The sequence below is a fragment of the Cordyceps javanica genome, chromosome 4, assembly GCF_051103115.1.
Source record: "Cordyceps javanica chromosome 4, complete sequence".
Lineage (NCBI taxonomy): Eukaryota > Fungi > Ascomycota > Sordariomycetes > Hypocreales > Cordycipitaceae > Cordyceps > Cordyceps javanica.
This window is the reverse complement of record NC_139298.1, coordinates 717,148-744,432: the sequence shown is the minus strand read 5'-3', so window position 1 is coordinate 744,432 and position 27,285 is coordinate 717,148. Positions and strand designations below refer to the sequence as shown.

General features: G+C 52.0%; 7 protein-coding genes across 7 annotated transcripts; 5 read left to right on the top strand and 2 right to left on the bottom strand.

Moving 5' to 3' along the window:
- Positions 1–2,097: 2,097 nt before the first annotated feature.
- V2A60_006128 (uncharacterized protein) lies at positions 2,098–6,522 on the top strand (the record flags this gene model as incomplete). The annotated part of the gene is made up of 10 exons (XM_083257425.1): positions 2,098–2,824; positions 2,874–3,031; positions 3,148–3,354; positions 3,489–3,507; positions 3,776–4,491; positions 4,553–4,715; positions 4,772–5,119; positions 6,070–6,298; positions 6,369–6,461; positions 6,510–6,522. 10 exons carry the CDS (start codon positions 2,098–2,100, stop codon positions 6,520–6,522), a joined length of 2,673 nt encoding a protein of 890 aa, XP_083113551.1.
- A 2,025-nt stretch (positions 6,523–8,547) lies between these two features.
- Positions 8,548–13,568, top strand: V2A60_006127 (uncharacterized protein; the record flags this gene model as incomplete). Its single annotated transcript, XM_083257424.1, has 6 exons — positions 8,548–8,880; positions 8,952–9,743; positions 9,806–10,208; positions 10,260–11,771; positions 11,822–12,184; positions 12,232–13,568. The coding sequence occupies 6 exons, from the start codon at positions 8,548–8,550 to the stop codon at positions 13,566–13,568; spliced, it is 4,740 nt and encodes a 1,579-aa protein (XP_083113550.1).
- Positions 13,569–14,181: 613 nt separating this feature from the next.
- Positions 14,182–15,246, top strand: V2A60_006126 (uncharacterized protein; the record flags this gene model as incomplete). Its single annotated transcript, XM_083257423.1, has 2 exons — positions 14,182–14,541; positions 14,626–15,246. 2 exons carry the CDS (start codon positions 14,182–14,184, stop codon positions 15,244–15,246), a joined length of 981 nt encoding a protein of 326 aa, XP_083113549.1.
- Positions 15,247–17,955: 2,709 nt separating this feature from the next.
- V2A60_006125 (SAM-dependent methyltransferase) lies at positions 17,956–18,876 on the top strand (the record flags this gene model as incomplete). Its single annotated transcript, XM_083257422.1, has 1 exon — positions 17,956–18,876. The coding sequence occupies one exon, from the start codon at positions 17,956–17,958 to the stop codon at positions 18,874–18,876; it is 921 nt and encodes a 306-aa protein (XP_083113548.1).
- Positions 18,877–19,151: 275 nt separating this feature from the next.
- V2A60_006124 (uncharacterized protein) lies at positions 19,152–20,661 on the bottom strand (the record flags this gene model as incomplete). Its single annotated transcript, XM_083257421.1, has 4 exons — positions 19,152–19,616; positions 19,688–19,975; positions 20,093–20,415; positions 20,559–20,661. The coding sequence occupies 4 exons, from the start codon at positions 20,659–20,661 to the stop codon at positions 19,152–19,154; spliced, it is 1,179 nt and encodes a 392-aa protein (XP_083113547.1).
- A 625-nt stretch (positions 20,662–21,286) lies between these two features.
- On the top strand, positions 21,287–23,581 carry V2A60_006123 (HET domain-containing protein; the record flags this gene model as incomplete). The annotated part of the gene is made up of 2 exons (XM_083257420.1): positions 21,287–21,693; positions 21,775–23,581. 2 exons carry the CDS (start codon positions 21,287–21,289, stop codon positions 23,579–23,581), a joined length of 2,214 nt encoding a protein of 737 aa, XP_083113546.1.
- A 166-nt stretch (positions 23,582–23,747) lies between these two features.
- On the bottom strand, positions 23,748–25,723 carry V2A60_006122 (uncharacterized protein; the record flags this gene model as incomplete). The annotated part of the gene is made up of 5 exons (XM_083257419.1): positions 23,748–23,760; positions 23,811–24,253; positions 24,309–24,683; positions 24,735–25,426; positions 25,483–25,723. The coding sequence occupies 5 exons, from the start codon at positions 25,721–25,723 to the stop codon at positions 23,748–23,750; spliced, it is 1,764 nt and encodes a 587-aa protein (XP_083113545.1).
- Positions 25,724–27,285: the final 1,562 nt, after the last annotated feature.

The window sequence follows — 27,285 nt, the reverse complement described above, 5'->3', positions numbered from 1 at the left end:
CTTTATATATAACAAAGGGGGTGCCTTATCCATTGCTGAGTGATTAGTTGTAGCTCCTTTATTACGCACATTTCTTCTATTGCCTGACTTGGTGGCTCACTTGCACCTTACATCTACTTCCTCGACGCCTTCATTATGCACCTCTCGACTCTAGCACGTCTTCTCTTCTTCGGCGTGGGGATCCAAGCGTTTCCCAGTAAGCCAACACTTGTTTGCCTCCGATTTGTATTTCAGTGACCAACGATCAACTCTAGCTGGCTCTCCCGAAAACGGATTCCTTTTGCGGATAGGCATGGCGGGATCGGATGCGTCGTACAAACCAGAGATCGACGCAGCAAATGAAGGTTTGACTCTGGGCTCGACTTCTTCATGAGTGTGTACCTGATCTATCAGAGAAGGTGGGAATACAATAGATGCGAGAGCAGCTCCAAACATTGCCCCGTATGAACGAGACTAAATGAAAACCCTCTCATTGCCAAAAGAATTACTGAGAGTACATAAATGGCGTAAATCTCAATGCTCGTGTTCCATTCCGGAATTGAACATTTTTGATCACAGAGTTGCGGAATTCCGAGACAGCTTGGAGTATTGTAATTTGAGAGAAGAATCGATACATGTATTTCCAAGTACATGATTTACTCACAAACAACAAGTAATTCCGGAGTAGCATCCGGTTCTCGGTTTTTATACTCTTTAATCAGTGTTTGCCCCCGAAGGAATGGCCAGATGAGGGCAAGAATAGCCATATTGATACAAGAAGTCTCGTAGAATATTGCCCAAGGGAAATGAAGAAGAATCCATTGTTCGAGTGATAGGAGTATTCACGGGTCGTCTCGATCAAGCTATTTTTTCTCATCTTGTCTCCGGTCCGCCAACGATTGTTGCAACGCAAGCCCGTCACCTCTAAGCTTGTTATTCGAAACTGCGTAAATGCCAGTTGGTTACTGCGTCCTATGGGATTTTAATCAAGTTCCAACTTGCGCTGAGCGCTTGCCGATAGTGTGCTGGCCAATGACCACATCTAACAAGTACTGAGGCGCCACGTCTGAGCATCTAGTGACAACTTGCATGATGAAATTACGCACTATATGGTGACAAGACACTCCGCAAAGCGAAAGTTCATCTCGATGACATGTGAATTCGTTGGGAGCGAAAAAATGTGATCTGCTGTCAGTGGTTGGACGGGTGGGTAATGTAATCTCGGGGTACAGGTACTTTCGGGACGCGCAGAACTTTTTGATTAATTAGTGGCTGCATTAATTGAGCAGTGGGATCACGGAGATGCTGAAATATTGGCCACCATTCATGCTTTGGGTTAGGTTGGGCTGGGGGAAGGGGGCGCAGCTTTGCACACTTGTCGCACCCACAGCCTTCCTACAAGCTGTAAAGACAACCCCCATCACCTAGAGTCGAAATTGGACCCAATCAGACTTCTCGGCCGTTAAATTGAGACACAATTTCTAAGCGCATATAGCACATGACTATCAACACAGCAAACTGCGATATTGCTGCCCACGTCCCCGCGCGGGGCAAGTCGCAACAGGCTTGCGTTTATGGCTTGAGAGTGGGACTGCAATTTATCTCCTAGAATACATTTCCATTTCAAGGTGAGAGAAGAACTTTTGTGCCTTGATGAAGTCCGTCGGGGCTGTTTATCCTTGCAAGTGTTGCATCACTCTGAGGGTTGAGGGAACAGTCGGCGCAGACGAACCGTATGCTTGCATGTGTTAAATTGGCCCCCCGGTGACCGCTGCTACCAACTTTGCTGCAATGAATGTCAAAATACTCGATAAACGTATCGACGGGTCAATCCACCAACATGAGTTGCCATTATCCATTTCCATTTTTGAGAGAGTAGCGGAACAGGCACCCATCCTTTGATTCTTTGTCTGAGTGCTTGCTTCTCAAGCCCCTTTGTTAAGAGCTGCTGTCCTAGGTTGGCTTTTATTCAGAGCCAACAAGCTCACTCCCCTGCCCTCGACAACGAAATACACGTAGTGCAAGATCTCACACTTCTGACGTTGTACAACGGGTTCATTGCCTGGATAGCAGTAGTCCTCACATACACGCTGTATCCAGGCGATCCACATTGCAACAATGCGTTCTGCTTTTGATTCCCCGAGGGGACCGCAACTACCTGGCGAACTTTACTTCACGCTGTTTCTCGAACAACTCATGCTCTTAATCGTACCTGGAGGCATAATCGCCCTGATGATTCCCTTCTATCTCCGAACAGCATTGCGGTCTTCCCAGCATGTTCGCTCGGGACGCTTGCTCTGGGCGAAGCTCGGCGTCGGTCTCATCTTGGCTGTGATCCAGTCGAGCTGCCTCGCGGTATGGCACAATGCATCACTTTTTGGGTCGTACTATAGCCTTGCCGCTTCCGCTTGTTCTCTTCTTGCTTCAGTCGGCATCCTTGTCATCCTCTATATCTGTCACACATATTCTTTTCAGCCCTCTTCCTTCCTAAGTGTTCTCCTGAGCCTTACCATCGTCTTCGACATCAACACGGCACGCTCTCTGTATCGTAGAAATGGTTTGGAGAATATTTACGCGCTGCAGAGTTGCGTCATTATGCTCAAATTCGCCATGGTCATTCTCGAAGAAGTACCAAAGCGCACCCTGTTGCGGGTCGAGCGTTCACATATTTCTGTCTCTCCAGAGGATATTGCCGGATTCTGGAACCGTGCAACATTTACCTGGCTGATTCCGCTCTTGAAGATTGGCTTCGTCAAAGAGCTATCGCTCTGTGATTTACCCGAGATCGGAGAGCAGCTCGACTGTGTACGATACCTTGACGACTTCTTTTTGAGATGGGAGCAAGGTAAATTTCTCTATTTTATTCAAAAAAAGATTCTTCTAACATCTCATAGATGATAGGAGCTCTAGTTTGGCCTTGGCCAGAGTTCTGGTGCAGACACTCTTTGGACAACTTGCCAAGGTGATTGTCCCGCGGCTGGCATTTGTTCTGCTAAGGTCTTCTCAGCCATTTTTGTTACTACTCATCGTTCAAGGTGTCGAAGCCGGCGGCGTAAATCGGGACATTTCATGGGCTTTGATTCTATGCACAGCTTGTGTATTCGCTGGTATTACCGTACAGACCCCTTCCTTGTTCTTGAAACCTAGAAAAAAATGCTAATAGCGTAGGTGTCGCGAGCTCTGCAAGCGCATTATCACTTCCGAGTGGTGACGATTGTTCGGGGTATACTCATCACTGCAATCTATGAGAAAATGCAGAAGCTTGACCACGAGGATCTTTCCAACGCAGCTGCTGTGACATTGATGACCACAGATACCACTGGAGTCGAGAACGTGATCTCGCTTACGTATCAAGTCTGGTCTTTTCCCCTCCAGGTTGGTTTGGGTATCTGGTCATTGCACACGTTCGTAGGGCCTGCTTGCTTCCTGATGCTACTTCCCGGATGCTGTAATTATCCTCGTGGATACCTAACAAGAATTTCTATCATTTACTAACCGCGGATAAATAGGTTCCTGCCTTTCATCTGTGTTTGTTGCGAGAAAGGTTGTACGAGCTCGTGTGGCCTGGAATAATGATATTCAATCCCGGGTAGCTGCAACGTCTACTGTTATCGCTCAGATAAAGAATGTTAAAGCGATGGGTATGTCCCAAAATATTACCCAGCATCTACAAGAGAAGCGGTGTCGTGAAATAGAGACATCAATGCAAGACCGATATGCGCGATTGTGGATGTTTGCTTTTGGTAAGATTGAGACATGAAACTGAACTCGCGCAATTTGCTAATTGCTCCGGCAGCGGCATTCAATAATTCCGTGGCACCTGTACTGGTCCTCGGTGGTGCATACTTTTGGACCCGCGCCGGCGAGAGCCTTGACGTTGTAGAGGTTTTCACAATTCTTGCCATCGTTGCCATTGCGTCTGAGCCTCTAATCTTGATCCTGCAAGTTATCATGGACTGGACAGTCGGTTTTTCATCCCTCACTCGCATCCAAAACTTTCTCATCTTGAAGGAACTTCAGGATGCACGACAAGAGGGCGATGTGGAAGTTGAATCAAGCGAACCGTCTATGAGCGACAAAGCCATTGCTTTGACTGAGAACTCGGCATTTGCGGTCCACGTTACTACCATGGGGTTTACTTCTCTAACCCAAGGTCCTATTCTTCGAAAAGTCAATTTTCAGATTCCGTGGGGCTCACTCGCAATGATCTGGGGTCCAATCAACTGCGGAAAGTCTACACTTCTGAGAAGCATCATCGGAGAGTCTCCAATCACTACTGGCACGATCAAAGTAGGGACAAAATCCATTGGCTATTGCAGCCAACGGCCATGGATGCAGAATCAGACAATTCGAAACGCTGTTATTGGAATCTGCGAGTTTGTGGAGGAACACTACAATGAAGTGATGTACTGCTGCGCTCTTGACGTTGACATCTCACATATGCCCCAAGGCGACCACACAATGATTGGTACTGCCGGATGTAACATCAGTGGAGGTCAGAAGCAGCGCCTGGTACGTTCAGTGTAGTCGCAAATTGCTATTCCCGACCCGGGCTTACTAAGATGATATACAGAGTCTCGCTCGCGCTGTTTACGATGAGTTGAAGATCCTCGTCCTGGATGATGTACTGAGTTCTCTGGACGCCGAAACTGCAAATACTATTGTCAACCGCTTGTTTGGGGCAAGTGGTCTACTACGCCGCTCGCGTCGTACAGTGATTATGACGACAAATAGGCGTAAGACAACGCATATTGTTCTAGACAATGTATATCTGCTAAAACTGTAGCTACAGTCGAATTTCTGGATTACGCGAACCTAGTATACCAGATGGACAGCACTGGTCACATCAAATTGGAAGCTCGTGGCGGAGGCGACGATTCAACTTCATCGGGTAGTTCTGCGGAAAGCTCAATCAGCCAGGGTGTTGCCAATGCGCTGTCGAAATCATCAACTTCTAAACCCACCAAGCCGCCTTCAGTCCTGCCCTCTGCATATGATATGCAGCTGAGAGATGATCGTACCCCACGACAAGCCGGTACTTGGTCGTTGTACACCTACTATTTACTTCCTGCGGGACTCTTCTGGGTTACCTCATGGGTAGTCGTCATGGCCATAGCTGCTTTTATCGAGAAAATGCCTCGTAAGTTGAATGAGTGCTTGGATTGCCTACCATCTGACGCTCAATTCAGTCATATTCGTTGGCGTTTGGTATACGCGGGATCCTAACAACTCGTGCTACTTCATCGGCTTTGCCCTTTTTGCTATAGCGAGTATTTTCTGCAATACCGTTATGGGAATGTATGTTTGGCACCCTCAAATCTCAGTATATCAATCACAAGGACTGAGCAGGCATATCTTCTTCAAGATACTCCCGAAATCTGCAACGAAACTTCATTTGAATGCAGTTGAATCTGTTGTATAGTAAGTGTAATTTCCCGGACAAAAAGTTTCGACACCGCTTAGCTGATATTATTTTGAAGTGCGACATTAGACTTTTTAGGTCAAACGGACGCCGGGTTTTTGTTAAGTCGGTAAGTAGATTTCGATTACTTCGAGTCTTTAACTATACCTCTAATACCGTCCATAAGCTTCAGTAGAGACATGACATTTATTGCTCAAGAGCTACCGATGCACTTCCTTCAATTCGCCTTTGGTAAGACCTTGATAACACGACATGCTCTGTTACCTAACATGACGTAGCTTTTTTCACTGTCTTCTATGAAGTTATCATTGTGGCTGCCGGCAATTCTCACTCTACCCTAATGGGGGCCCTACTTTTCTTTTCTCTTTACGCCATCCAGGTTTTCTATCTGAGAACGTCCCGGCAGCTCCGACTTCTGGAGCTTGAGTCATCGGAAGACCTACTTACCCATTTCACCGAGACCGGCGATGGGATTCAACATATCCGCAGTTTTGGATGGCGAGACGAATATCTTGCTCAACTGTATGACATCCTGAACTGCTCCCAAAAGCCATATTATCTACTATTCTGTGTCCAGCGGTGGCTTTCCTTTGCTCTTGACTTGACCGCTACGGTGGAAGCAATTATTCTCACATATCTATCCCTTTTCTACTCACGTACAACCTCAGGCAATGCTATTGGGCTCGCACTGCTCACCCTTGTTACCTTCAGCTCTGTCGGGTCATTCCTCATTCGAGCATGGACAAGCCTAGAAACCACACTTGGTGCCGTGGCGCATATCAAAGACTTTTGTGCTGACGCACCAACCGAAAAAGATACACTTCGGGGCCCAGAGCTCCCAGAAAACTGGCCTCCTAGTGGGCATTTAGATTTCAACGGCGTCAGTGCCAGCTACATGTGCGTAACGCAACCGCGTTTGCGGCGGCAAGTCTCATCTAGTGGTAATATGACAGCTAACTATATTCAGTGCTGAGGATGGAAGTCTGCGACGAGCTCTGGACCATGTCACTTTCACGATATACCCTGGCGAAAAAGTCAGCATAAGTGGCCGCACAGGAAGGTCTGTAAACATCTATCAGTCATGTACCCATGTGATGCTAACGCTCAGCGCAAAGTGGTAAATCTTCAATATTCTTTGCTTTACTCCGCATGGTCAATTTTAGCGGCGGTATAAGTGTTGATGGCCGAGATATTACGACTATACCTCGTGAATTTCTTCGTTCTCGGATCACGATGATGTCCCAGGACGGCGTAGAGCTTAATTCATCTGTACGAGCTAATCTCTACCCATTCTCGGGTCCTTACCCTGAGGCAGGCACCGTTATTTCTGCTCTGCAGCTCGTCGGTTTGTGGGCCCATATTCAGAGATGTGGTGGCCTCGAAAACACCATGTCGAGGATGTGTTTCGCTGCTAGCCAACGACAGCTATTTTTCTTGGCTCGTGCTATAATTCATCAGCGAACGGCAAATACAAGAATTGTGCTCATAGATGAAGCTACGAGCGCAATGAGCAGGGAAAGTGATGCGCAAACACAAGCTCTGATGAATCATGTCTTTCGCGATTGTGTTGTGCTGCAAATCGCGCATCATCAAGACTGGCTTACCAACGTGAGCGTGAGGATGTGCATGGATTTTGGCAACTTGATCAGCATTCAGAGGCGGCATCGGCGAACTGGGCAATGGGTGGAGAGCCATTAGCTGGAATTACTTTTTGTCATTCTTGAATCGTATACTTGTTGTGTTGTTACCCTTTTTTTTTTTCTCATTACTATTTTGTCCACATTTGGCGCTTTGTATAATAATGCGGTGACTTATCTTACGCATCAAAATACGTAACTACAATGTGGTCTGGCGATGGATCGGTTCAGGATGCTGAAATCGGTAAACCATCCGTGCCACAATCCCAAACCTGAGTTTGCTTGCTAGTACTGTTTTTTCTGAGGAACTGAGCTCGAGTGGCCTAGATGCCCTCAACAAGCCCATCGCTCGGGCGCGCAACGTACTAACCGGCGTACCACTGACATTGGTGCGTGCCGTCTGGGCCTTCCAAAGGCCGAGAGCATTGCGAGATAGCAGCGTCTGCTAATAACAGTTCCGCATTTCTTCCGAGTGTCGCCCAACACGTAACACTGTCTTTCCACCTGGACTGCCTTGGCGTCAAAGCCTCCTGTCTTCAAACAATTAGAGCTGCATAGTCACGCCACGCGCAGCTGACGCCGCAGTGCTGCAGATACGACCTTTTGGCGGTGATGGAGCCAGATGCGCATCTCCGGTTCTCACTCACGTGCAGTGGCGCTTAACAACTATTTATCGAGATTGCTGACGTTTAATGGCGGGCCGTTTCTAGATCAGGCTCTGAGGAGAATTCGATATAGTCTACTAGAGACCCATTAGCGGCCGATCGAACTGAGTTAGGCAGGTAATCAATCTCCGCAAGAACCCTTCTTACCCTATAGCCTAATTAATACTCTCGATTATGCTAGTCTAGTAGTACCCATATAGGTAGGCACGCTTGCTAATATATATAGACCTTTTAATTATCCCATATAGTAGTAATTAGGCTAGTTACGTATTTCTAGTTCTTACTCTCGTATAGTAGCGCTTGACGACTGTCTTTCGAGAGATTGAAAACGTTTAATGGCGGGCCGTTTTTAGATCGGGCTGTGCGGAGAATCCGATGCGGCCTAGACCTATCAGCGGCCGATCGAACCTACATCGTAGTTAGGCTATTTACCTTATACAAGGTTCTATTAGTATTTACCTATTATCTCGTATAAAAATATCAATAGGCTACTTTGACCTAGTAACTACTTTACCCTTTAACATCCTCTTTCGAGAAAGTGGGTGTGTGGCACATGTAGGTGCGGGCGTAGCACAAGTAGCGGCGGGCGTAGCACAAGTGCTGTCCTTGGCAAAATCGCGGGTAAAGGCCAACTCGGCCAGGCAAACAGGACAGGTCAACTCTGACCTCGTGAGGCAACGACTGGATTCAGTACGCCTTGGTCGCAATCCTCCGTGGCAACATTTAAGAGTGTGGCACATACGTAGTCCTTACGGTACATCCTTTCCAGTCACACTCGATTAACCTCATCCTCTTGTCACTCCTCGTTCCCGCTCACGCCCAACGCTTTCGACAAGAACCCGACATGGAGCAAGTGCTGCTCGGCAATAACAACACCACTGGATTCACGCCCCTCCCAGGCCTCTTCCCCATTCCGCTGTCGTCCAGCCTCACATGCAACTCCAGCTCAAGCTTCAGCTCTAGCTCCTCGCATCGCCAATCATTCTGTGTCTCGCCCGAAGGCTGGGGCCCCCTGAGTGGCAATGCTCTCTACCTGACACCATGCTTCGTCGACGGTGCAGTTGGCATCCTATCAATATGTGCCATTATCTGCGGGCTTGGAGCCGTCACCTACCTCCTCAAGTGTGGCATTGTCGGTAAAGCCGTGGTTGGAAAGTGGCATTTTGCTGCAAAATTGGTATGCTGGTTTGCTCAGCGGCCATGGACGCGAAGCTGGAGAGAATTTGGCTAACCAAGTGCAACACTAAGGTCACTGTTGTTGCGGTCTTTGGACTGACGGTTGCTCAAACGATCAACGTGGCTCTTAGAGAGCCAGAGCATTTCCTTCACGATGTGTCATTTTGGTCACTCGTCGCAGTATCGACGTCCCTATTCGTCATCCTCTGGGCGCATTGGCTCGAAAACTTCTACTCTTTGTGCGAAAACGCCGTCGTTTTGACATACTGGCTTTTTTTTGTGCTCGTGTATACCTTCAAAACTATCACGATTGCTCTGGATCCAGCAATTGGCCCTCGCTCGTCAGGGTTCATCTTCCATTGCACAGCATGGGCGCTTGGAGCAGTTGAGCTGTTTCTTGAGTTTGTTGTGGGTGAGCTACTGCTGAAACCGCGCTTTGAGGGTGAGCCTGGCAAAAGCCCTTTGGAATTTGCAAATATCTTCTCAGCTTTAATGTTTACATGGCTGTCGCCATTCATGACTTTTGGATACAGCAACATCATCACAGTCAAGAACTTGCTTGCTCTCCACCCAGATGACACCTCGAATACGTGTTACCACACACTTGAAGCCGCTTGGGTTCGCGAGCAGAATAATGGTAAAAAGCCATTGATTTGGGTCGCTTTAGCCAGGGCGTACGGCGCCGAATTTGCCATTTGTGGCATCGCAGAGTTTCTCAACAACATATTTTGGATTTTACAGCCGCTCGCTCTCCAACATCTCATCCAATGGGTGGCTTCTAGAACTACGGGAGATCCGCAGCCGTATACCCGGGGCGCGTTTTGGGCTTTCGCAATGTTTTTAGCGTCGTTCCTGAAGACACTGGTCAGTATTCAGAGACTCTGTTGTTCTGATTCACTCTAGCCCAAGGCTGATCTTTTTGTTAGTGTTTTCAAAAGAAAATATCTCAAACGGTCACTGTCGCAACCCATGTTGAGACAGCACTCAAGGTGAAGCTTTATTACAAGTCGATCAAGTTGTCTGGTCAAGCTCGCAGCACGAAGTCGACCGGCGATATTATCAACATCATGAGTGTTGATGTGGCAAAGGTATCTGACATGGTCACAAATGCCCATTCGGTCTGGTCTCTGGCTTTGCAAATAGTTTTGGCACTAGTTCTACTATACCGTTTGCTCGGATGGGCCATGTTGACCGGTGTTGCGCTAATGATTGCGCTAAGCCCTGTCCATGGGCTCGTTGTCGTTTTCTACAAGCGATTCCAGGTCAGTTACATGAAAGCCAAGGACAACCGGATGAGACTCATGGGTGGAATAATTGATAATATAAAAGGTGAGAGACACGAGCCCTGAGATTCCCTCGCAGTGCTCACCAGTTCTGCAGCCATCAAATTATATGCTTGGGACTCCGTTTATCAGGAAAAATTGCGCTGTGTGCGCCACGACGAAGAACTAAAGGCAATGCAAACTCAATCGATCCTGGCCGGCTCATTCACCATTCTCTTCTCTATGCCGCGTTATCTGATCGCCGCTCTCAGCTTTGGTATCTACGTACTCATCCAGTCGAAACCGCTCACAACCGACATCGTGTTCACTTCGCTTGCTGTCTTTAACATGCTCAAGTCCCCTTTATCTCAACTTCCGAACCTAGTCTCAACCATGACGGAAGGCGCCGTGTCACTACACAGATGTGAGGAAATTTTCACAGCAGAAGAGCTCCAACCTGATGCTGTCATCATTGAAGCGAAACCTGCATCCCCGTCAGGTGGACTGATTATAGTCAAGGATGCTGCCTTCACACCTGGAAGCTCTGAGAGCAAAGAGCTCATCAGCATCCCGGATTTTTCATGTCACCAAAACGAGTTTTGCTGTATCATCGGCTCAGTCGGGTCTGGCAAATCGTCGTTCCTCAGCGGCATTCTAGGACAGCTCCATAAAACAAAAGGAACGGTGAAGCTACGCGGGACTGTTGCCTATGTCCCCCAGACTCCATGGATCATGAATGGTTCGATCAAGGAGAACATCCTGTTTGGCTCTGCATGGAATTCTGTGTTATACGAACAGACTCTTGACGCGTGCGCATTGCGTCCAGATCTGAAGACACTACCCGAAGGCGACGCAACCGAAGTTGGCGAACGCGGAATTTCCCTCAGTGGGGGCCAGAAGGCCCGAATAAGCCTGGCAAGAGCTGTGTATTCTCAAGCTGACATCTACATTATAGACGATTGTCTAGCTGCTGTGGACGAGCATGTTGGCAAGCACTTGATTCAACAGGTGCTAGGTCCACACGGCATTCTTCGCAATCAATCACGTATCCTTGCAACAAACTCGACCCGTGTGCTTAGAAGTGCTGATGCTATCTACTACCTTCAGGAAGGACAAATCGCCGAGCAAGGCACTTATCAAAAACTCATGTCCACCGACACCGAAACTTTCAAACTAGTCAACACGTACCTGAAGAAGCAAGAGTCCGAGCGAAGAACCAGTGGAACTGAAACTTCGCTTATCACAATTGAAGCTGAACAATCTTCTCCCGCAGCACCGTTGTCTGTGGACACGAAGCACGACCTGGATGTCGCTGAAATTACAGAGGGGCTCGCAGAGGCACAAGCTGCGCAGGCCATCACTCCGGCCGCCATGCCAAAATTCATTGCAGATGAAGTTCTCGACGATGCAACAGAAGCCACGCCTCTGCTTGCTGACAACAGACAAAAGGAGGCTGCTTCAGACACGAACGTAGAAGACGGTTCTGGCCAGCTCGCCAAGGGAAAATTAGAGACGTCAAAGACAGGAAAGGTAACAGTGGCTGTCTACAAGGCTTATACATCAGCTTGTGGTCATTTCCAGCTCGCGGCGTGGGTGTGTTTCATGATGTTATCCCATGTAGCAGCGCTTGGTAAGCATTGACCATGACTAGTATTTGCACGCTCTGCTGACATCTTCCAGGCAGTGGGTTGTGGATACGATACTGGACTGACAAGAATGCCAAGTACGATGGCAATTACCAACCAGGCCAGTTCATTGCCATTTACACAGCACTCGGGCTCACCTCTGCTCTGTTTGGAGCCGCCACATCGATTGTTGTCAATGCTTTCTGCCGAATCAGTGCCTCCAAGAAACTGCACGACAACATGGCAGCAGCCATGTTCCGAGCACCTTTGAGCTTTTTTGAGACGACCCCAGCTGGACAGATCCTCAACAGGTTTGGCAGCGACATGTCAAGGATTGATGGCGAGATGATTGGAACATTTACGCAAGCAGTAAGCTGTGTAACGTCTATTATGTTCACGCTTGCAGTAGTCTGCTGGAGTAAGTAGTCAATCGCATCTTTGCAGTATCGGTACTAACGGAAGCAGCATCACCCTTTTTCCTAATTTTCGTGGGACCCCTGGCCTACATCTGCGTCGTTCTTCAACAATACTACGTACGAACATCTCGCGAGCTCTCTCGTATGGACAGTTCCACAAAATCCCCCATCTACTCCCACTTCCAAGAATCTCTAGGTGGCGTAAACACCATACTCGCCTATCGTAAACAAGACATTTTTGAAAAGGAAACCAAGACTCGTATCGATAAGAACCTCCAGGCATATTTCCTCTCGTTTTACTCCAACCGATGGATCACACTTCGAGTCGAATTTCTCGGCAGCGTCATCGTCGGAGGCGTCGCTGCCTTCGCCGTTGCTGCCATGGCTGCAGGCCACCCAGTCGACCCTGGCGCTGTCGGGCTTGCGCTCTCCTATGCACTTGAGATCACCACCGCTCTCATGTACACAGTCAAAACCTCTTCTCAGATTGAAAACAGCCTCGTCTCTGTCGAACGGATCCTTGAATACACAGCAATTCCCCCCGAGGCGCCTCTAGAAAGCAGTCCCCCTACTGCTCCACTGCCCTCTTGGCCCACAGCTGGCGCGATCGAGTTCCGGCACTACTCGACACGATACCGTCCCGGTCTTCCGTTTGTCCTGGAAGACCTCAATCTGTCCATCCCAGCAGGTGCTCGCGTCGGTATTGTCGGCCGTACCGGTGCAGGAAAATCAACTCTCGCTCTTGCGCTCTTCCGCATCATCGAGCCCGCCGAGGGCGCCATCGCCATTGACAACGTCGACACCACCTGTATTGGTCTGAACGACCTTCGTCCCAGACTGGGCATCATCCTTCAGGACCCGGCCATCTTCCCAGGTACTGTGCGAGATAACCTCGACCCAGCCTCTGTGCATACAGATGAAGAGCTGTGGTCTGCTCTTGCGCAAGCACAGCTGAAAGCCCATGTCGAAAGCATGGAAGGCGGGATCCACGCCACGCTGCACGAACGCGGCTCAAATCTCAGTCAAGGCCAACGTCAGCTCATCAGTCTGGCGCGCGCTCTACTTGGTTCTGCCCGTGTGCTGGTGCTGGATGAAGCCACTTCGGCTGTCGACCACCGTACTGATGCTATTGTGCAGGAGACGCTGCGTGGGAAAAGTTTTCAGAACAAGACGATCTTGACGGTTGCGCATAGAATTAACACGATTGTGGATTATGATTACATCGTCGTGCTAGAACAGGGCCGAGCACTGGAATTTGACACACCACAGGCGTTGGTTGAGAAGGGTGGCTTGTTTAGAGATTTGGTTGTTGAGGCCGGACTCTTGGGACATTTTACGGACATGAGGGAAAACACAATGCGCCAGGCGCTCAAGCATCTAAGCTAAAGAATATTTGAGAATCTTTAAGATAATATAATATAACTATTAGATCTAGATAATCTCTTTGAAATCTTATTGTAAAAGATAATTTTAGCTTTTATAATAAAATAAATAATAATATTCTAGAGTTTTAAATATAAAGAAATAATATTATTCTAAGTAAATAATATAATTACTTATAGACTTCTAAGTAAGCTAATAATCTTTACAATTTATATTATAATAAACCTAAGACTTCTTATCTACGCTAGTCAGGACTAGCTTATAATACAAGGTATTTTTATATAATATAATAGATACTTTAATTTAATAATATATTTTACATTTTAAATATACATAAAATAATAATAATGTTCTATAATAAAATAAATATTTAGTTTTATACAATTCTAAGAGTACATCAAGTTTTACAAGTACTTATAGTAAATTATTAATATATAAAAACTTATAAAAACTTCCTTTCCACAAAGGTTTAGTTCCCGCGCAGTACTTTCCGCCAACTCATCATTTCACCCATCCTTTCTCCACCACATTCATCAAGATAGCCTCTTCCATTCCTACATCTCGCGCCGCCAATAAAGCAGCTGTGAGACTCCGCTGATCAGCTGCTCTCGTTCCGATGTCCGCACATATGCGGGCGGCTTTGTCTGGCAATGAAAACCCCAACAGCGTCGGACAGGTTGCCGCACAGTCTCGGCCCGGCCCAAGACCACCCAGGTGCACACTCGATGGTGCCAAGCTGATGAGGCAAGAGTTCCTGGACGAGGATCTGATGGACTACGAAAATGAGCCCGAGTGTACGTTGCGAGCACTCAAGCGGCCTCGCCTACGCAGGTGTGCATTTGATACCGGCACCATGGTCTTTGTTGGGCCGATCAATCGACAACCAAGACAGGGGGACGAACAAGATGGTGGCCTTGATGGATACAATTGGAAAGTTCGATTCGGCAACGACCCTCGCTTGTTTGTCTTGAAAGTGGTGAGCCTAACGCTTGCTCCCTCTTGTCGTCTAGCAGAAAACTCATAGCTAACCTGCCTCTTCTCTTCATGGATCACGTATTAGTTCTGGGACCAGACACCGATGAGACCGCCGTGGCACTACGCGCTCCAGCGAGAGTGCCACAATGCAGCCGTCTTGCAGCTGATGCGGGCAGCCATGTCGCAGGATGACCATACCAGTGGACCTATCTTCGTTGAGCCACATCCCTGGAGCAGGGCCGAAGCCATTGAGAACATGTTGGCGTTTTCGAACGAGGCAAGGCTGGAAGAAAAGCTGAATGAGGAACGTGGCGTCGCTTCCCCGCTGACCAAAGTTACCTGGATGCCGCGAACAAGACAGTGCTACGGCTGGGTCAAAATTGCAGGAGCCCGCATATTCGACGAGTTGCCGTCTCAATGGTGGCCCTCGTGTCGTACGCTGGAAAAGAAACGACGGCAGATATACCGAGAGATTGACTACACGGCTCTTGTTTACGAATACATCGAGGACGGCGAGAACGACAAGGATATCATTGACAAGTCACTAGAGTTTTTCCGCGATGCAGGCTTCTCCCACACCGACATTTCTCTGGCGTGCAACTGGAAGCGGTCGGTCCTGATTGACATGTCGGATATCATCTACCCTGGTGGTTTTGGCTGGAAATATTGGCGGTTGGCGGCTGACAATATCATCGCTTCTGTCTAGTCAACCGTACTCTTGCTGCCGCCGTTGGCTGCGTTGATGTAGCGCACTGCCTGCCAGATTATGTATAAAGGCAGCTGCGCATACATGGCGGCGTGGTCTGTGCGATATGGTTTCATCATAACCGACGCGGAAGTAGTTGTGCTCAGAATCAAGCGTCAATATGTACCCTCCGGTATTGCAGCCAGCCGGTTCCGTCGCGGATCCCACAGAGATTCCGTAGCGACAATCACGCCCAGCAGCGACCCTGTGAGCGAGCCGGCCAATGCAACACGGTCGAGGATGGTGGGCTTGATGAGCAGCTGTCAGCCTACAAAGTTGCCCGTGCCCCATTGCCACCCTGATGCGGATGCCAATTCTCGCCGCCGTGACCTTTTCTCTATTGCAATGGCAGTCCGGATCCTTGTCAAATCGTCGTCAGAAACGATGCCCGGAAAGGCCATTGATCAAGGGACCACGATGGCAAACATGGCGTGCCAGCCAGCATCGCTTCGGCCCCGCCGGTCAATGCCTACTTTTCTCACTGCCGATGTTCCTTCTTGATCGATATCAGTCCACGCGGATAGTAGGACTCAAACGCTTGTTTATTACCTTGAGTAGAACGGGGAAGCACGATAAGTCGACAAGTTTGACTGATGAATCCTAGCGAACCGGGGTACTTCCGCAATCCAAGAATCTTTGCATGGCTGCAGTAATTGGAAATGAAGACTGATGCCGGTGCATGATACGTTCCCAACTTGCCATGCAACTGGCAGTAATTTAGGGACACAACGCTTCGGCCCCTGTGACTACATTGCTACGGCGCCCTCCGCACAGTCAGCGATTCCTTGGGGGGCAGGGTTCCAGAATTTGATGAAATAGACGAGGCACCCTGATCTTTGTTGTCGTTGAAACCTGGCTGTATATCATTAATCAATGTTTATATATCAGAGAGATTTTGTCGTCCAAGGCACTGCCGTCTCGGGTATGCATGGTTCATATAACCTGGGTTGCAGCAGTGAATGCGTCAGGTACTGGAGAACAAACATCCCCCAGATTTAAGCACGAGTGTATTGACGGAAAGCGGTCAACGGATGCACCAGTGAAGACCGCAGACGACACTGGAGCTATGCAACCTCGCATAGCCCGTCCACCATTGAATTACTGAAGGCTGCAATGCCGGTTCTGGCTCAATTAGAATCAGCTCTAGTCTCTGCTCCATCACGGATGATCGATTCACGAACGCCGACCTCGTCGGCACGCTTCCTCGGGTCGGTCCATGGTGTACCATCAGTCGCCGCGGTGGCCTTTATGCCAGTATTTCTCGCCCGTGCCACCCGTCTCTCACTTGGCCACGATCAAGGTACCTCAACCTGGCCTGTGACACTCTGCACAAGCGGTGGGAGCGCGCAAAGAGGGCGCCAATTGAAAAAGACCACGAGGCGTTCTGCTATGCGTCGGCACAGCGTTGCAAATGTCTAGCTCTGTGGATGGTGGTGAGTTGGCGGGTGTGACGGTTTTTGATTATGGCTGTAGACGCAGCAGCAACTGTAATGCCTCGTTTTGAGACGGCGAACGAGGTATTGATGTTGAAGGAAGACGGCTTTTTCGTGGCCATCTCTTTCTGGTTCGTCGCAACGGCCTCCGAGCACAATCTTTGCCCTCCCATGACATCGATCCTCATCAAGTTCGAAACGCACAAGAAAAAAAAGGGCAGCCATCACCACCCGGCGCAATTGTTTTTTTCAGCGGAGGGGAGTCCACTGAAGCCATTCACTAGTAAACTAGGATACAGCCACCAAAAGCCGGTCTAGACTCGCCCAAGCGCTTTCACCGAAAAAGGCTGTCGCAGCCGATGAGATTTCAAAGGCCCAGGGGGGGCATGGGAAACCTTGGCATTATGGCTGCAATGCGCATCAGTAGTCACAGCCGTCGCCATGTCGAATCAATCGAGATTTGTTCAGGGTGTTTTCAGTCGTATCGTGATTACAGTAGATCGCCGACCGTACGAGCGGCACAGATTTGCCGTGCAAATGAGGCTGCCGGCCGCTTCGTGGGTACCGATGCATCGCGCGGTGCAGAGGGCTTCTCCAGGCCGCTGCATTAGTTAGTTTAGCCTCCCTGATCTTGTCTCACCGGATGCAACTGCCGTCTGCAGCGCCCGCGAATCAAAGCTGACATGTTTGAATGCGGCTCCATGCACCGGCGTTGCTCCGATTGGCAATCAACTCTAGCGGGTCTTCGGCGACCGACCGGGGCACGGGGGCACCCAGAGCACCTAACAGAACAAGAACTGATTATGTATGTATTAGTCTTAGCGAAAGCCAGAACCATGCCTACTACGGCGATTGACGTCAACACTCGTGCCCATCTTGCACAGAATCCAGCCATGATAGCCGTCAATGGCGATACGCAGTTCTCCCCACGGCTCCATTGGCTGTGGAACAATCCATCGTGTGACTACTGATACTGCCTGCTAACAACTGCTTGTCTCGCCCTCATGTAACCTGCATTGCCACGCCTTGCAGACTGTCGGTGGCATGTAAGACGAGACGCGGGCTGAGTCTGGACCCTGCATCAAGGTCTGTCTTTTGGGCGTCTTCTCCTCTGAAAGTCAGCTTGTATCTGGAGAGAACTGTATTTAAATACATAAACCAGCCGCAGTGCCCCCCCCTTTTCCCCCGAACCTGGTTCTTCTTATCTCTTTTGCACTCCGTCTCCCCCCGGCAGCCCATGGCAGCCATCAGCACCGCGAATCGCCAAGCCGGGCCCGCGCCCGCGCCCGCGCCCGCGCCCGCGCTGGCCGCCGAAGCCACCTCCCCCCCCGTCGACCACGCCGATTTCAACGTGGCCGACATGGCCCTGTACGGGCTGCAGCGCGCCCGCGAGCGGCTCGCCGCTCTCGAGTCGAAGCCGCGCTGGGAGGCGGCCGACACGGCCTCCTTTGACTGCATGCACTACCTGGGCGACGCCGCGCTGCACGCCGCCGCGGCCTCGCTCGGCCTGCGGCCGGGGGCGCGCGTCGTCGACGTCGGCGCCGGTTTCGGCGCCACCGGGCGCTTCCTCAGCCGGCACTACGACGCCGACGTCACGGGCGTGGAGCTGCAGCCCGAGATTCACGCCCTGGCGGACATCATCACGGCGCGCAACGGGCTGTCGGCCCGCGTGCGCTCCGTCAATGCCGACTTTACCGCGCTGGCCGGCGGCGCCCCGTCCCTGGTCCCCGGCGGCGGCGGCGGGCCCGTCGACCACGTCGTCTCGTTCCTCTGCGTGCTGCACATTCCGGACCGCGCGGCCGTCTTTGGCGGGGCCGCGTCGATGCTGCGCCGGGGCGGCACCGTGTACCTCGAGGACTTCTTCGCGCGGCGCGAGCTGGACGAGCCGACGTCGCGGCAGCTGCGCGACGTCGTCTCGTGCCCGTACCTGCCCAGCAGGGAGCGCTATGTCCAAGACTTGGAGGCTGCCGGGTTCGGAGACGTCGTCTTCGAGGACATGACGACGACCTGGTCCGATTTCGTGCATGGCCGTGCCGTCGAGTACAGACGGTCGGCGGCCCCTGAGCCCCAGCTAGCAAAGTTTTATGATACGATTGATGAACTGTTTCATGGTGGAAGACTTGGCGGTGCCCGGATCATGGCAACAAAACTAGAATAGAGTATGAAAGAGATAAACCTTTTAGGGCCTTTCAGATAATGATACAAGGATGTGAACATTCAAAATCGGAATGTAGGCGCCAATAAGTGCAGGGGATATGATAACTAATCATTTCCATGCAGGGTAAAAGGTCGAGGCAGCGAATTGCCTTTTCAATATTGTCTAGGCGATGAGCCAAGGTTACAAATACTGCGCATACAAAAATGCGGCTCCAATCCTATTATTATATCATACATGTTATTATATCGTACATGAATCTTCCCAGTAACCAGCATTCACTGCTTGTTTCCCAATGAGGACTTGCTATCCCCCAATTCGTCTTCTCCGTCGGCTTCGTCCTCCTCCGTGTCGCTGCGCACGTCCTCGGCTCGCTCCCCCTTGAGAATCTTGAGAATAATCTTGACGATGAACGTGAACCACACAACCATCATGAGCTGCAGCGAGAGCAGAAAGGCCAAGAAGCCGTAGGCAATGTTTTTGGTGAAGCAGACCATCCCGCTTGGGTCCACAAACGGCTCCAGGAAGCGCGACGGGTCGTCGGGCACCGGCAGCGGGCCGCGCAGCCTCTCGGCCGGGCCGCGGTAGCAGGCGTCGGGCGTGACGCGCGGAAGGTCGCTGTACACGCTCCAGCAGGTGATGACGAAGAGGACGTGGCGGGCGAGGACCCAGGACAGGACGAAGAAGCCAAAGAGGACATCGCAGATCCAGGTGAAGCCCAGGTATTTGAGGCACTTGGCGAGCTGGCGCTGCATTCAGCACAGATCCATGCCAAGAGGGGCAAAGTTGGATTCAGAGGGGAGGGGGAGCATACCGGTAGGAAGAGATCAATCACGTCCATCAAGACCATGATCAAGTTGCCGACTCTGGTTTGATGGTAGGCGTACTCCGCCACGATGAGAGCAATGGTGATGACGTGGTGCCCCAGCATCTGCCAGTGGTCTTTGCGCCGCTGCTCGAGGTGTATGACGAGCACCTGCTGCATCCAAAAGGCCAGCTGGGCGAGGGTGTAAAACTTCATCAGCCCGCCCACCTCGCGCTGCGGCCAGTCGGTCCAGAGCGCCTCCATATCGAGGAAGTAGGAGGACGTATAGTACAAGTACTAGCGGGCGGGGGGAAGGAGAAAGAGCAAGTTAGCAAAGGGGTGGAAGAAAGAAAAAAGGCCGTCAAATATTGCAAGTTCGAAAGTGCTGAGGAAAAAAAAAAAAAAAAAACTTGCCATGCCCATTGGCCAAAAGACGTTGTAATAGATGAGCATCCAGGCCTGCTCGGCGAACCGGACGGCGTCCTTGCGTCCCCGGACCCCCCAGCGGGCGGCCAGCGGCGACAGCACCAGCTTCATGGCCGCGGCGCGCAGGCCCGTGAGCAGCAGGAGCAGGGAGAGCACGATGCGCGCGTCGCCGCCCGGGCCGACGGCGTAGCGGCCGGTCCGCGGGTTGTAGGAGGCGAGCGCCAGCAGCTTGGCCTTGCGCGAGGCGTGGTCCGACTCGAGCGTGTGGCCGTGAGCCAACAGCAAGGCGAATAGGGAGCCGAATGAGAGTGCTGGACAGAAGAAATGTGTTGGTCAATGGGTGCCCTTTTTTCTTTTTTTTTTCTTCTCCTTCTCTTTTCCACGAGCTCCCTTCCCCCCTTCTACGGCGAGAGAGTTTTTTTTTTTTTTCCTTCTCAAGTTTTTGTTTTCTTACATATTTGGCGTTCCTCGAGCCATTGAGCCCATTCCGAGAGCCTGGTGGATGCCGACGTATTGGCCGACTTGGACTGTTGCTGGTCCTTTGCTTTGATTTCCATGTCTGAGGCTGCGGTGCACGCACACTGTCGAGACAGCCGGCGACTGTATGTTCCAATAATCTTCCTCTTTGTTTTTTTTTTCCGTGAATGAGAAGTGTGACCAATATATGAACAAGGCTCCGACAATTAAAAGGGGACACACAGGGCTAGAAAGAAAAAAAAATATAGTATCCCCCGAGAAAGGGGCCTCCCCCCGGGACCTGAGGAGGAGGAAGCTCCATAGTGGGGAAGCTTTGCTGCAGCCACTCACCAAATTGCGTCAACATATCAGCATCCTGGCTAGCCACCTCGAAAATTGGTTGAGGGACGATTGTATGTCGATATCGTGGGCAGATTTCAATTCAGTTTTACTCCAAGTTATGCCAGTTGGTAATTCCATGACTAGCCAAGTCTCCATGCTCAGATCAACCTTACCACGAAGCTTGCCCGTTTAAGTTTGGCGGACAGAGCTGAAGTGGCGGAGCACCCCGCGTCTTGGCTATTCGAAGCTGTATAAAACGCTATGCGACCGCCAGAAGGGGAAAAAAAAGAGCTCGAGTTGAACATCAAGTCCATTATCCAAATCCAACTTCGTTTTCGATAAATTCAAAGAAAATCGCCATTACATATCCCTCCCCCCTCAGACATGGTCACCCAGCCCGCCCCCCTGGACAAGGCCCTCACCGTCGACCGCGAGCGCGAGGTGCGGCAGCTCGTCGACTACTTGGGGCGGCTGCTCGAGGACCTCGAGACGCCGCGGGACGACGAGCGCGCCTACGCCGACCTGCTCGCCGAGACGGTGCGCCGCGTCGGCGCCGGCACCTGCTGGATCATCCGTTCCGCCATCTGCCCGGCCGAGCAGGAGGCCATCCTCACACTCGCGAACCCGTGGCTGCGCGAGGTCCGCGACCGCCTGGAGTCGCGCGCGTACAGCAAGACGGGCGAGGACGGCCAGTCCCGCACCGTCGCCGAGTGGGTGTTTGACGATGCGGACCTTACCCGGCTGACGCTGCAGGCGGACAGGATCCGTGCCGAGACGGTTGCCATTGAGGAGTAAGTTTTGTTTCGGCTTGCTGTCCCTTCCCTGGTGTTGTGTGGAGTGTTGACCTTTTCTCTCCCGCACCTGTCCCAAAGTGATCGCCGCGCGTACGTTCCCGTCAAAGCCCCGCCGATCCTCTACGAGGACAAGCTCGAGGACCTGCGCGACAAGTTCATGCCGGAGCGGTGTCTCGGCCCCTGGATCAAGTTTGCCGGCGTCCGGCAGTGGCTCGACCACTGCGACAAGCAGCACGCCGCGCACTGCCAGCTCTCCGCGCGGAGCAGGGCAATCTTCGCGCACCACCCAAAGTGGCTCGTCGACGTCGAGCGCCGCTGCCTCGTCGAGGCCGAGCCCGGCCACCGGTACGTGGCTCTGAGCTATGTCTGGGGCCCTCAGGCCTCGTTCCAGACACTAAAGAGCAATGTAGGGGCGCTCCAGCGCGACGGTGCCCTTGTTCCGCCGCCGCAGCCTGCCTTTGCCGGGTCCGGCCGCGGGGAAGAGCCCGGTGCCACGACGAATACGACCCGGATCGCAGGGCTGGAAAATCTGGCCCGCACCGTCGCCGACGTCATCGAGTTCGTCGACCGGCTCGAGGTGCCGTACCTCTGGGTCGATGCGCTCTGCATCGTGCAAGACGACGACGCGCACAAGCAGGAGCACCTCTCCCGCATGGGCAGCATCTACGCCAACGCCTACGCCACGATCGTGGTTGCCAACGGGGCCTCACACCACGGCCTGTACGGCATCCAGGACATCACGCCGCCCATGGTGCGCAGGCGCGGCGGCCCGCCGTACTCGCCGTCGTACGTGCGCCGGCCCGAGTCTCTGGCCGCCGCCGTCCAGCGGCACACGGTCGACATCCAGCGCTCGCGGTGGAACGCGAGGGCGTGGACGTTCCAGGAGCAAATCTTCTCGCGGCGGCTCATCATCCTCGACGAGGGCGAGATCACCTGGGAGTGCCACTGCAACGTGTGGCTCGAGGGCGTCAGGGCGGTCGAGGCGCAGTGCGCGCGCAACACGGCCGTCGTGGCCGAGGGCTTCTCGTTCCACATGGAGCCCACGTTCCGCGACTACGCCGACCACGTCGTGCAGTACAACCGGCGGCAGCTCAGCTACCCCGAGGACTCGATGGACGCGTTCGCCGGCATTCTCACGGTGCTGCAGACTACATTTCTGGGCGGCTTCGTGTGCTGCCTACCGGTCATGTTCTTTGATACGGCTCTGCTGTGGTACAATGAAGGCATGGTGGAGGAGCGCTTACCGAAGCGGCGGCGCGCGGGGGGCGGCGTCCTCGCGCCGAGCTGGGCCTGGGCCGCCTATGATGGCAAGATTGCCTTTCCTGATTTTTCCACCGCGAAAGAAGGGGTCCGGCCGCTGGTGCGGTGGAAGTACTGCCGTGGCGACGTAAAGAAGTGGTCGCAGGTGCTGTCGCTGGAGAGACAGCAGCCCGAGAAGAAATTCCCCACCGCCGAAGAGCTCCAGAATCTTGTACAGGCTATGAGCCTGGAAGATGGCGGCCCGGTACCAGCAGGCAAGCCGTCGCTGCCCAAAGGCACTGGCACCGAGTACCATCACCTTCTGCATGCACGGCCACAACGGGCCGTGTTCAAGGTCCTCGAGTACTATGGTGACGAGGGTGTTCCGCTTGCGGGCGCATCTGGAGAGTGCGTGGGCGTGCTGACTCCTTGCAAGAAACTGGGCAGTGACACAGTGGATGTCAAGACTGCAATCTCATGCGAGCTGGTGGCTGTATCGGAATCATTCATCAACGGCGTGGAGACGTACAATGTACTCTGGATTGAGAAGAAGAGCGCTGTATATGTGCGCAAGGGCGTGGGCCGGATCCTCAAGTCCGACTGGGTCAGCCAAAAACCGAAACGAATGGACCTACTTTTGGTGTAATAGCTATAGCAAAGACGATTACACCTCCCCATAGACTCGAATGTTTGTTGAGCCATATGCAAACCGAAACTCCAACCTTCCAGACATGGCGACAGGCCTCCATGGCGCAGTGACGGAATTGATGATGGGGTTATGGGCATAGGCACGGCTCAAGTCCTCCACCATTTCAATCACCGACCCTTCATAGCGGGTGTGCGAGTGTGGAAGACTGTACTCCTTTTCCGCATACATGAAATGAGTAGGGGACGCACAGCTCCTGACATTGTCGACGCCGATGCGGCATTCGCCCACTGCTCGTCTCTTACCGCAGTTGTAATAGAACATGATGCCTCTGCAGCATTGCGTCTTTGGGTCGGTATAGACCTCTGCGAGTCTGACCATTTCTAGGCGGGCAGTGGAGTAGATCTCGTACCGGAGAGGCCGATAGGGTCTATCCAGCCGCTCCTGTTCCGTTGGGTCGGCGATCTTGTGTTGCAAGTATCCAGGGTAGGTTGCGCCAACGGCGACACCAGACAGTTGCTCCTGTTCATTCATCTGCGGGTGGGGAAGCAGATATCCGGTACGTAGGTTGTGAACCAGAAAGGGTCTCTTTCTTGTGCGGCAGATGGTGTACTCGTCCGCCAAGGGGTATCTATATCCCAATTCAATGATGCCTTGCAATTTCATGTAAAGCTGAAACGAGTGGATTAGTCGCTAGTATCGGCCATGCAGGAATGAAGAAACCTACGGCGAGGCAAGGACCAATACACTGATCCTCTTCCTTAGTTTTGCGGTTCCGCAAGCAGTAGCCCTGGATTTCCTCTCCATCCGGGAAGGGAACATAAAGCCATAGGACAGCCTTTTGGTGCATCAGAGGCAGGCTCTCGAATGTACGTCGTGCGTCCCTATCCCAAGAGGTGTCGAGATGAGGATGCACAGCCACGATGTGGCCAACGTGGAAGAAAAATGTGAGACCAAAGCAGCTTGTGGTGTCTATGGAAGAGAATCTAGTAAAGCCGTGCTCACGAGGAAGACACAGCGGGGCGTACAGTTTCAAGGGCATCGGGTTATCCCACAAGATTAGTTTGACCCTGTCCGGTACAGTAAGGCGGCAGTGACCACCCTATATCGAGTTAGCACAGTAGATGACGTGGAATAAAACAAATCGACTCACAAGCAAGGACGCCGTGACAGATTGAAGCTTGTGCGATTCCTCGACAACGTAGAGTTTGCGCAGATGAGTGGAGTGCAAAGGTTCTCCAATCTTGTCGAGGCGTTCAATCTGCTGGATGCCGCTAGAGTCAATCGTGACGCGGATGAGGTCGTCCTCGGTCTCTTCGGCGCCCTGAATCGGCCAGGCCATGCCGCGGAACCAATACTTGATGTCTGTGAGAGCCACGAAGACGGGAGGCTGGCTTGGCGGGGCCGAGTGAGACAGCTCGCGCGCGCGGCTCATGACGGCGATGTACTTGGTGAAGAGGCTGTCCCGCGTTTGTCCGAGAATGAGGAGGCAAATCTCTGGCGGCAGGCGCTCGGCCATGGGAATGCCCCAGGCACGAGCGGCATCCTGGCTGGACATGCGCTCCTCAAAGTTGTACGGCAGGGCCGTGTCTCTGCACTGCAGCCAGGGGTCCATGACGACGGAGGCGAGCCAGAGGCGATGAATCTTGTCCGGGGCGGCACACTCCTTGACAAACAGCTTGAAGCAGTCAATGTGAATCGTGGCACTCTCGTCGCTGCTTTGGCAGGTGGCGCAGCCGAGGAGCTTGCAAAAGGTTGCCTGGACCTTGTACCACTGTTTGGCAAAGGGTCTGGCCGTGGCCGTTTGGGCGTCGTATATCTGGAGGCGGCCCCCTCTCCTCGTGACTGCAAGAGAAATGAGAATCGTGAGCCGCGAGGGCGCCACCAAACGCGCGACTTACTAGCCACCATGCGGTCGTACTGGTGAAAGGGCATCTGGCAGGCGCCACAGCGCCGATGGATCTGGGTATGGGGGCGCTGCACCGTGTGCCCGCTCCCCCAGATGCTGTCGCTGGCGACGGGCACATCGCGAGCGGGCGAGCCTTGACGAGCGGGCGGGGAGTCGGAGGCGCTGTCATTGCCGGACAAGTAGTCGTCCATCAGATTGTGGTCATCCATGATGAAAGCTAGCGGGGAAGACATTGTGGAGGAGGGCGGTGGGGGAGGGGGGGGAGGGGGGGGGAGAGACCCGACGGCGCGGCGTCGCTTGGCTTCTCCCGAGCGCTAATCGGACGATGAAGTAAAATAGGTCTGGCAATGACAAGAAATCGGCAATGATCAAACTGGCGGTGGCGAGAACCAACGATGAGCAAAAGGGGTATGTGTGTTGTGTGTTGTGTGTTGTTTGTATGTGTGTGGGTGTGTGTGCGGGGATGGGAGGTCGAAGCCACCACGGGATGGATGATGGCGATACGATTGCGATGAGTGTTTGGCAAGGCGGCCAGCCAGCCAGGGTCCTTTGTCCCCCCCCCTCAAGGTGCGAGGGCCGAAGACAAGGCGACGAGGTCGACAGGGCTTCAGCGCAAGTCACGTCCGGCCGTACAGCTGGGCCAGCCTCGTTGTCGACAAGAGACATGAGGAACGCCTCGAAGCAGCCTAGCGGCGGACCCAAGACCCGTCACACACTGTCAGTTGGCTGGCATTGGCAGCTAATAGTACACTTGACTATTTGTTACCCACAATAATCAAATAGTCAAGAGTTCGCAACTTACACCTCTGGACAAAGATATGAGTAAACATCAAGTAATTATGCACGCATATATATTTCGGGTGTGTTTTACTGACTGAAGAGATATCAGATAGATGCTGCAGCAGACTGGTACGAAATGCGCCCAAGCTTTCGTACTATTTTCCAAGATGAGATTGGAATTTTGTCCAAGTGCTATTACATTATCGTGATGAAAATCAAGTATACTGTAAAACAAGACTAATCGTTTCATGAATGGACTGTGGTGCCAATATTGGGCAACTGACATCTGCCAGACGCGACCTAATGATATACAAGGTATAAATAAAACACCCCCGCCGTCGGTCTACGAGATGCAAGCAAGTCAACCGCTGCAGTGCGTAGTTGTCTTGTCCATAAGTAGGTAAAATATCCCAACCGGCATTTGGCCCCACCCGAACCAGATGACACCGGCCACCGTCCCGAGGCATCGAAACCGTGGCAATTGTTGCTAGAATAAGATTGCACAAGGAAGGGTTTCGGATCAGGCAAACTTTCCCTTACCCGTCGTTTTTTTTTTTCCTTTCACATGTTGGCTTGACCGTCTCGGGAAACTCTACGTTGTCAGGACGTCTGCTTCCTGTACCTGACTAAGAGAGGGGAGAAGAAAAAACGCCGAACTGTCTCCGAAGCTGGCCGCTACCGGCGGGTTTCCAAGCCCGGCTACGGTGGAGCTTTAAAAAAAATCGCAGCAGCTTCAAAAGCCGCCGCTGCCGTTCCCGGAAAAAAAGGACAAGTTGTTTAAAAAAAAAAAGAAGAAGAGTCATGCATTGGCGGGACCTATAACCAACCCCCTCTCCTCTCCTCTTTCTCCTTCATTCCTTTCTGTCTCTTGCATCTCACTCACATCTATCCCTCTTCGTCTCTTCCCTCCCTTCTTCCCGCTACCCCCAATCGTAGGCATTTGAAACTTGGACAAAAGCGTGCTTTTGTGTCGGCATTTCTTTCTTGTTTCTTGTTCCGCAGAACTTTGCTAGCT